Below are 9,745 nucleotides of genomic sequence, written 5' to 3' on the forward strand. Positions count from 1 at the left end.
CCCACACCCGTGTGCAAACAGCCATTTTCTAGAGATTTAGGACTTTTTTTTTTTTTTTTTTTCCTTTTCCTGGCCAGCAGACCTGCAAGCGTCACCGAACTGGAAGAGACTTTGGTCCCTCGGTGACGCTGTTGGATGCTGCCCATCATGGGCTCAAGGCGGATACGAGTCAGCCGCTTCAGGAACAGATACGGACACACACGGCTCTGGGCCTGACCTAATTAATTAGGAAGGATTAGGTCCGGATTTAACAAGACAAGATTAAAAGCGCATCTGCTTACCAGGATGATGGGGTAACAGGAAGGCCAGGCAGGTTGTGGGGAACCTGGACCCCAACTCCAGTGTGCAATTTAAGCCAGACTCGTTTGGAAACGGCTCCCAGATCTTTCAAGCCTCCTCAGTAAGCCAGAGACTCAGGTTTACAACCTTATTCTTTATTATTATTTCTTAACATTTCATAAAACTAAATCTCCATTTAATTCTCATTTTAGCCAAAAATATTTTGAACTAGCTCTGTAATGCCAACAGGAAAAAAAAAAAAATACCAATCCACCAACAAAAAGAAGAATAAAACACAACTGGTGCGGTCAAGAGTCTCTCGAGTGGGACAGGATTCAGCTGGAAACTCAACAGCAGCCGAGAAAACAAAATAAAGGGGGGGGGCAGGGAAGAGAAAATAAATACCCCCATCTCTGAGAGCTCTCAAGCTGCAAGGGGAAAACAGGAGGCCAGTTCCTACCCCCATGGCTGGGACGTTCCGGCTCTGGAGGAGGAGACCAGCTCTTTGCACCCTCCTCAGCCCCCAATAAAGTGCCAGGCCCACAAGATAATGGTTACGAAGGGAATGGCGGGGAGGGGGGTGTTAGATCAGAGACACCCCCCACCCCCACAAAAAAAAAAATGAGAGGGAAGGCGAGGAAAGAACAGATTGCAGGTCAAAACAGGTCTGACTCCAGGTCCGAACACCCAACTTGGGTCTGAAAATGCTCAAAAGGTGAATCCCAAGAGATCGCAGGCACCTTGGCGCAACTGGGATACGAAAGCCGATGATTTTTGGGAAGATGACTGACGGGAGTTTCAAGAAGCCAAGAGCACTCGCTCCCCCCCAACATATGGACCCCCCTGTCTGAAGGGAGCCGAAACGCACCTCAAAACTCAACTGTGGGTGGAAAACAAGTGGAAAGCTGGAAAGCTTTAGGTGTCGACTGGGAAAAGGGGGAGAGAAGCTCCTTGCAGCAGGAGCCAAAGTGAAAAACACTTCTGAGGCGGCTCCATCCCCGTCCCAAACCAAACCGGCTTCTCATCGGCACGGCAGCGAGATCCTGGGGAGGAGCTGGCAGGAGGTTGGGGTGAGCAAGCAGGTACAAGACGACAAGTGCAGCGTTGGATCCCAAAAACCGGGATCCGAGGGATTGAGGGGAGGCAGGGGCTGGGGGGAAAAGAGCGTGGCTGTGTGCAAGGCCAGATCCGGCATAGGAAGAGGTGACCGGCAGGGAGGGCGAGGGAGTTGCCAGTCAGGCGCAAATTTTGATGCGGGTGCCCTTGGCCAAAATGCGAAAAAACGGGAAGATGCGCTCGTGGAAGGAGGCGTTGAAGGTGTGGATGTGGGTCATGCTTTCGGCGTTGTAGAAACAGAGCTGACCCCGCTCGTAGTCCAGGTAGACGCCGAAGCGTCGGGGCCGTTCGCTGGGCGACAGGGCCGTCTGCTCCGTGGCCGTCAACGCCTGGTACTTCTTCCCGTTGGTGCCCACGCACCAAATCTCTCGTTTCTGGTGAGGACCCGTCGTCTTCTCTTTGCGACGAGCTGTTTCGCGGGCTGCGCCCACCGCCCAACCTCGTCGGCCTCCCACCTCTACCTCCCAGTAATGACGGCCGGTGGTGAAGCCCTGGGAACCCAGCACACAATAATCCGAATCGAAACGTTTGGGGTTGTCCGGTAGATCCTGGCGTCGTTCGCCCAGTTTGACGCTGCGTCGGTCCAGGGAGAGGCTCAGGCGAGGGTGGGCTGTGTCGGGGTCCAGGGTCACGTCGGCTGGAAGGGAGACGGGGACGTTGAGGGGTCGCTGGTCACCCCTATCTCCCTGTAGATCCCAATCCCAAGATTTTTCCCCCTTCTCTTAGCTCCCAAACCCAAATCCTCACCCCTGCGCGTACCTGCGGCACCAGTGGCTACCGTGACTGATGCCCCCGCCGTGGGTCTGTACTGGTTTTGGCTGGGATAGAATTAAACCTCTTTAACCCCCCAGTTTCTTTTTACTCCTCTAATCCCCCAATTTCTTTTAACTCTGGGCTAAGTCCCATCCCAGCCTCACACAGAGCTGTCAAAGACTCTGGATCCAGCTCTGCTTTGGGGATGGGAAGAGGAGACAGCCATGTTAGGGGAGAGTCGAGATCAAAGGATGGGGCAAGGCATGGAGAGGAACGAGAGAAGAGGCCAGTGTTGAGGGGACTGGCAGAAAAAGGGGGTGGAAACGTGGGGAGGCAGAGCTGGAGCGGGGGGAACCCCAACAAGGCTGGGGATACACAAGAGATCCCAGCCTGGGAGGGTGGGGAAGGACCAGCGTCTTCCCCAGGAGCTCCCTGAGAAGCCGCGTCATCCCCTCAGGCAGAGGAGCCAGGTCTCGCTCACCTTGAGGGACTTTACTGAAGACTTTCTCCATCTTCCTCATCACCACGTCCTGCAGAAAGTAGTTGCGATATTTTTTCCCCACGTCCACCGGCACCATCTCGGGCTCCTGGAATTTGATGTTCTCGCATCTGCCGGGGATGGGGGAGGGGGGTGGGGGGTGGGGAAAAAAAAAAAAAAAAAAGAAATGTGGGGATTCGATGTGCTCAGGGGGCAGGACGAGACACAACAGGAGAAACTGGATGCCCTGCACACAGCCAAAAAACCCAGAGCAGGGCAGAGATTGGCCAAACCGGTTACGCTGGCACAGCCAGCGGTCCCCACCCTGTCTCGGCCGCAGGAAGCGGCCGAATTTCGGGCAGGGATGGAACTGCATCCACGCAGCACTGGGGACAGCTGGACCATGCTCCGACACAGCCCCATTACCTGCCGGCAAGCAGCTGGGGGCTGATTTAGAAAAGCAGCTGCTTGTCTGACTTAAAGATGGGGGGGGAACCAAAATAAACCATCCCTCCAGACTTACCAGCAGGCTCCTGCTTCCCCAGGGCATGAGGTCTGCACAGGCACACCCAGCTCCGCTCCCAAAAAGCGGCTGCTGGGTGCTGCGAGGGACTCCGAGATCTCTTCCCAGCCTTTCTCCTCTCCCATAGGTCCCCAGTTATCCCCCCAAATCCCATTTCTACCCCGCTGGGACATCAGCCAGGAGTTCCCACCATCACATTTGTTTTGACACCAGACATAACTGAGCTTTCCCTCGCTTTACCCAACCCCGGCCTGGAAAAGAGACCACCACCGCACGAGGTTTAAAACAAAAGCTCATGGGGGTTCCCCCCCACCCCCCAAAAGCTATTTACAGCCAGAAGATGCCAACGGAAAGTCACTGACCTGATAAAAGTGCCTTTGATGTCCTGCAAAAGGAGGCAGCGGGGTGGGAAGTGGGGAGAAAGAGAAAGAAAAGATTAGGGAGGACTGAGGCCGATCCCACCGTGGATCACACTAAATCCTCTTAGCAGCCACAGCTCAGCACCGAGCCGGGCTGCAACGAGCCAACCACCCCAACGGACAGGATGAGTCCCATCCCATGGTCAGGGGATGGGAATATCCCACAGAGACATATCCCATGGATTCACCCCTTGGTAGAGGCTTTTCCCATTAATACAGGCACCCTAACCAAATCTCTTGGCGCATCCCGTTTTTCCCCTCTGTGGTCCCACAGACACTGCGGGATCCCTGACCGGAGGGATGGGGAAGGATCTAGCCATCAGGTAAGGACACTCTCCCGTGAGGAAGACCCTTTTTGAAGCAAGGTCTGCTCCCCTCTTGGCAGCTCTGCTTAATTCCCACCCGTGAACATTATCTCCTCGCCATAAAGCAGGGCCAGAGTTCCTACAGCTGCCGGCGCAGAGCTGAGCGAGGGTTCATGGTCCAGAGATCAACTACGTGAATCATCCGAGTCTACAGCTCTCTGGGAAGGTTCAAAAACTTCTAAGAGAGGCCTCGCCCGGCACGGCAGCAGGGATCCTCCTGAAATCCCTGATCATGACTCTTCCCTTTTCCTGGAAAAAAACCAAACCAAAAAACCTTAAGCAGTTGCAGCCCATCCTGCTTGCTCTTGTCCTCCGCCTCGGCGATGAGCCGGCTGAGGGCAGCGCTCTGCTCTTCCAGCTGGCTGATGTTGCTGCTCTGACGGGCCAGCAAGCTCTCATAGCGTTCCTCCAGCTGGTGTAAGAGCAGGACCTGTTCCCCAATGAGGAACTGGTGCAGCAGCTCAAAGTCCGACTCAAATTCCTTGATTTCCAGCTTCATCTTGTCCTGCGGGTGCAGCGGGAAAGAGGGAGGAAAGGCATCCTTAGCTCAAGTAGCAGACCCAAAGGACATCAATTTGTTCTCTCTCCCAGGCTACCAATTCCCACAACACATTCAGGCACAAACTCCCCCCCTAATTAAGCTCTAATTCAGCAGGGAAACAACTTCCAGCCCTTGCGATCCCAACGACTGCAGCAAAGGGACCGCAACACCTCTATGAGAGCTCATATCCGCAAGGCAGAGGGGGGGAAAAAAGCATCCCTGCTCATCCCCCTCACCAGACTTCAGGCCAAGAAATCCTCCCAGCACTGGTGTTTCAGCATCCTCCTTAGCTGAGGGCTGATTATTTTTTGGCAGGGGGAAAAGTGGAAGGCAAGAGAAATGGGAAATGAATAAGTTTGGAAAGGAATCATGTGCGGGATCATCCACTGCGCCAGGAGCAGCTGGCTCTTACCCTCAGCTCCGTGATCTTCTCCTCCTCATTGGATTTCTGCTTCAGGACCGCATCCAGCTTCTTCTTCAGCGGCTCCAGGTGGCTCTGGAGTTTGTTCTGAGAGAAGGAAATGCATCTCAAGCATCCTTGGCTCAGGCAATCCCGTCCTTCCTCTCCTCTTTTGGTCCCTATCTCCATGGCAGGGCTGAGAACAAAACCTCCCACCCAGATTTCAGACCACTTTCCATAAGCGCTCGTTCTGGGAGTTGGTTTTAATTAGAAAGCCAAAAACCCTGCCCCACTCGGATCAGGGAACATCCGCAAATGCCAGATCCACAGTCACCAAGTGCAGACCGTTCGACACATGGCTTGAGCCATCACACAGGCATCCCGCTGGGTTGGGATCAGGACCCAGAGAGGGATCTGTGCTCCTAAAGTCAGCACAAACCTAGGGCAGGCTTAGCCCATCTTTTCGGGCTGCGCCTTTCAGTAGCAGCGTGGTCCTAGATCAGCTTAAGCCAGTGATGAAACCGCTACCTGCTTCATCAGTTGTGATTCCCTGTGCTGAATAAGCTTTGGCATTTCCCAAAAAACCAACCACTTCTGCCTTGCTGCCCTCCCAGGATGCTCCCTCTGCCCTTCACAAACAGCTCTGCCTTTCAGAAATTTAATTTTTCTGCCTCCTCGAGTATTTGCGGCGTCTTTCCCACAGCAAAGGAAAGGGGAAAACTGAGATGACCCAAGAGCAGACAGCGCTGTCGGCCACGCTCCGACACCCACCACAAAACAGCCCGGCGCAGGGACAATACACCCCATCGCTGTCCTTCCCCCCCCAAAACCACCTCCATCTCCCCAAGCCTCCTCCCGGCTACCAAACACCCGCCAAAACCTCAAGGGGCTCAAAGGGTGCCGACTCCGATGGGAGCTGCCAATATATCGCCACGGCCAGAGCTCCGGAGAGCTTCCAGCGAGGGAGGATGAGGTGAGATGTGACCATGTGCGGCAGCAACTCCTCCAAGACGCCTTTGGATATTAAATGAACCAAAAAACACACTCCTTTCTTCCAGAAGACCCCAAAAAGTGAGACATGACCTCGCAGAGAAACCGAAGCCGCAAGAGATGAGGTAAGCAGCAGCCTGAAGGGCCCAGCGAGCATCGTCCCCACCGTGCTTTGTTTCAGGGTTCCAGGTCTCACCCAAGCAGGAAGCAACGCCTTCGAGACGGGAAAACTGCCCCGTTAAAACCCCTAACGAAGGGTCTCTGCTGCTGGGGATTCGGGGTCAGGCTCTGAAGACCCTCAGGCAGGTACCGCCTGGGCTGAGCGAGCTGGAGAGCCGCCCGGGAAGGGCTTTGTAAGGCACGGACCCACCACAACGTGGGTGCTCATTTCAACCCGCCGCAGCCCGGAGGGGTTTCACCCAAAACCAGCCCAGCGGGACCAGCTGAGCTCCTCCACAGGATGATTTCTCCCCGATCCAGCTAGCTTTGCCTTCGTTACTGTCACCGCCTGGTCCCCAAACCTCCCTCTCTGCGGTTAACCGGACCCTCCCCATCCAAACCCAACCCAGCCGCCGGCTTTGTGGCTTCCTGGCCTCCTGCACCCCAACCCACGCAGCCCGTTCGTCCCCAACCCCCCTCTGCTCGCCGAACCAGCCCAGCAAGACCCACCCGTACGCCGCCTCCAACCACCCAACGCCGTCTGCCTGCCGCCAGCACGACCCAGCCTGCGCCGTCGGCTCCTACTGGCACCGACAGCTGTCTTCCCCCCCCTCAAAAAAAACCAACCCCAAACCACCCCGTTATCCCGACCCCGAAACCTTCATACCTTGTAATCCTGCACGACCTCCTCGAGAGGGACGACGCTGTGATGCTTGTGGCTCCGCGACTCCCTGCACACCACGCAGATGGCTTGTTCGTCCACCTCGCAGAAAAGCTTGAGGGGTTCCTGGTGCTTCTCGCACAAGTTTGGTGGTCCCTGACCCCCCACCGCTACCAGGACCCCCGGGACCCCCACCGCGGCTCCCGAAACCGAGGGACCGGCAGCGGGCGGTGCGAGGCGCTGGGGGTGCGGGTGCAGCTGGCGGATGATTTGCACCATGTTGGCCAGCTGAAGGTTGGGTCGGAAATTCCTCTGGAAAAAGGTTTTTCGGCATTGCGGGCAGGTGAAGGTCTGGAGGCGTCGAGGCCGCGTGGCCAGGACAGGGGGAGGAGGCGTTTGCACCTCTTCTTCCTCCTCTTCCACCTCCTCCTCTTCCTCCACGTCTTCTTCCTCCATCACATCCTCGTCATAGTCCTCGTCCCCAAAGTAAAGCTCTCCCCCAACCCCACCGTCCCACATGTCCTCCTCCACGGGATCTTCCCACAGGTCGGTGTCGTCTTCTTCCTCGCTCCACATGTCGTCTTCCTCCTCCTCCGCACCGCCGTCCTCCTCCTCCTCCTCCTGCTCCACATCCAGCTCGTCCTCATCCAGCTCATCCTCCTCATCCTCCAGATCCTCTTCCAGCACGTCGCCCATCCCCACCTCTCCGCCGCCCACCGCCGCGGCCCCCGGGGCCACCTCGTACTCGGCTTCGCCGCCCCACAGCTGCGAGATGCAGACGCGGCAGAAATTGTGCCCGCAACCGATGGAAACGGGGTCCACGAAATAGTCCAAGCAGATGGCACAAATAGCTTCCTCCTGCAGCGTCTCCACCGGGTTCAGCCGCCCGCTGGAGCCCCCCGAAGGGACCCCATCGCCTATAACCGCTGTGGCCGCCATGGAGGAGGAAGCCGAGAGATTCTCCTCTTCCTCACGGGGCCCTGAGCTCCCTGTCGACCCCCGGCTGCTCCCTACGCGGGGGTGGGCACCAGCTCCAACCCAGAAGGGTGGCCGGTCCCCACCCAGGTACCACCAAAGCTTTGGGGTGTCGCTTCCTCTCCCCCCCCCCCCCCCGGCCTCCACCTCCAGGGCCGGGCACTGCTCTACCCCCACCCCCGTCCCCCCAAAACCGGGGACTGGCCCCGTTCCTGCCCCCACCAACCGGGCCTGACCCCGCTCCCCTCCCCACGACACCCCCAAGGCCCAACCGGGCTCCGGTGGAGGCCTCACTCCTCCTCCTTAACGCCACCCCCCAAACCACCCCCCCCCCCCCGCCAACCGGGGCCTGCTCTAGGCCTCACCGCTCCCCACACAAGGTCCCCCCGCCGCCGGGCCCGGCCTCGGCCTCAGCCCAAACGGGCCCGCAGGTGCCGCCCGGCGAGGCCGCTGCCCCGTTGCTCGCCGACCCCGACCCCGGAGACGGGGAAGACGCTCTATCCCTTCTCCCGCCCCCGCCGCCGCTGCCTCTCTATGGTGAGGTGCTCCGCCAACAGACGGGAAACGCCGCGGCGCTTCCGCTTTCCGGTCTCTCGCTGTAAAGCCCCGCCCCTTTTAACGGCACCTGACCGGAAGTGGCGCGCTAGGCGCCGGCGGAGCGGTTGCTAAGGAACGGGCGGGTGGTAAACGGGCCGGGAGGAGCTTTGGCGGCCTCCTCCCGGTGCCGCGGGAACCGAGGCGCCCCGTTGTCCGTGCAATCAGCGCGGAGGGAGGCGGCGACAGAGGCCACGGTGGCCCCGTAGTCTCTGTGGTCGCGGCGGGCTTGTCTACCCTTCCAAGTCGTTGCTTTCGGAGGTCTGGGGGCGGGGGGGAGGAGGCCGAGCCGGCGTTGTAGGGGCGGGGCCTGAGGGGCGCGGGCGTGGCCTCCGGGGAGGGGGGCGTGGCTGCTTGGGGCGCCACCTGAGGGGCGGGCGGGCGCTCCCCCCGCAGCCCGGCTAGCTCAGTCGGTAGAGCATGAGACTCTTAATCTCAGGGTCGTGGGTTCGAGCCCCACGTTGGGCGCCCTTAAGTTTTTTTTTTTTTTTTTTTAACCATCCCTGCTCCCCCCCCCGTGTCTGTTTTTCCTCCCCCACCGGACTCTTCCCTCCGCCGGAGCCGCGGAGCCCCCGGCGAGACCCCGACCCTCGGTGCCCGCCGCACCGGAGGGGGCTGCACGGTCGTAGCCCCGCGGTGGAAAAACTTTTACACCGCGTTTCTGTAGTGTAGTGGTTATCACGTTCGCCTCACACGCGAAAGGTCCCCGGTTCGAAACCGGGCAGAAACACTCCTTTTTTTTTTTTTTTTTTTTTTTTTAAACTCCTTCTTTGCTTTTCCCCACCCTCACACAAGCACTTTTAGCTCTTACAAACGCCTTGGCCCCCGCTCGGTAACACACGGGTATTCCCCCCCCCGCCCCCGGCTCCCCGGAGAGCGGCTCTTTCCCGGGGCCGTGCGGGCTCCCGGTACCGGCTCCCGGTACCGTTAATGGCCACGATCGCTGCGAGGACCCGGCTCCGCTCCCGGGGGCCGCCGGGCCCGTTGTGTCCGGGGGGGGGGAAGCGGTTATCGCCCGCCCGGCTAGCTCAGTCGGTAGAGCATGAGACTCTTAATCTCAGGGTCGTGGGTTCGAGCCCCACGTTGGGCGCATAACTTTTCTACCCCCCCCCCCCCCCCCGTGGGGCACAAAACTACATCTGTCCCACCAAAACCCACTCGGGAAAGCGGCTGAACCCCAACTCTTCGTGTTTTTATTAAAAGCAAAGGGTTGGATTTTGCTGAAGGAAGGAAAAGATCTGGAACCAGTCGCTGTGACAAGAACTGCCCTTCTTCCATCATTTTTCCTTTATTTAAGTTCGGATCACAGCCCTTCTTCCATCGTTTTTCCTTTAAGTTTGGATCACAGCCCTTCTTCCATCGTTTTTCTTTTATTTAAGTTTGGATCACAGCCCTTCTTCCATCATTTTTCCTTTATTTAAGTTTGGATCACAGCCCTTTTCCCCTCATTTGCCCTTTAACTAAGTTTTCCAAGCGCAATTCCCGTCACAAA

General features: G+C 58.0%; 1 protein-coding gene and 3 non-coding genes across 4 annotated transcripts; 3 read left to right on the forward strand and 1 right to left on the reverse strand.

Moving 5' to 3' along the window:
* Nucleotides 1-418: 418 nt before the first annotated feature.
* On the reverse strand, nucleotides 419-7,847 carry TRIM41 (tripartite motif containing 41). Its single transcript, XM_052774958.1, has 6 exons — nucleotides 6,691-7,847; nucleotides 4,887-4,982; nucleotides 4,208-4,438; nucleotides 3,512-3,534; nucleotides 2,630-2,757; nucleotides 419-2,032 (listed from the first exon to the last, which is right to left on the reverse strand). Exons 1-6 carry the CDS (start codon nucleotides 7,621-7,623, stop codon nucleotides 1,515-1,517), a joined length of 1,929 nt encoding a protein of 642 aa, XP_052630918.1. The 5' UTR covers nucleotides 7,624-7,847; the 3' UTR covers nucleotides 419-1,514.
* An 801-nt stretch (nucleotides 7,848-8,648) lies between these two features.
* Nucleotides 8,649-8,721, forward strand: TRNAK-CUU (transfer RNA lysine (anticodon CUU)). Its single transcript has one exon. It is a non-coding gene; the product is annotated as a tRNA-Lys (tRNA).
* Nucleotides 8,722-8,910: 189 nt separating this feature from the next.
* TRNAV-CAC (transfer RNA valine (anticodon CAC)) lies at nucleotides 8,911-8,983 on the forward strand. Its single transcript has one exon. It is a non-coding gene; the product is annotated as a tRNA-Val (tRNA).
* Nucleotides 8,984-9,270: 287 nt separating this feature from the next.
* Nucleotides 9,271-9,343, forward strand: TRNAK-CUU (transfer RNA lysine (anticodon CUU)). Its single transcript has one exon. It is a non-coding gene; the product is annotated as a tRNA-Lys (tRNA).
* The last annotated feature ends 402 nt before the right edge of the window (nucleotides 9,344-9,745 follow it).

This window comes from Harpia harpyja, chromosome 25 (genome assembly GCF_026419915.1).
Source record: "Harpia harpyja isolate bHarHar1 chromosome 25, bHarHar1 primary haplotype, whole genome shotgun sequence".
Classification (NCBI taxonomy): domain Eukaryota; kingdom Metazoa; phylum Chordata; class Aves; order Accipitriformes; family Accipitridae; genus Harpia; species Harpia harpyja.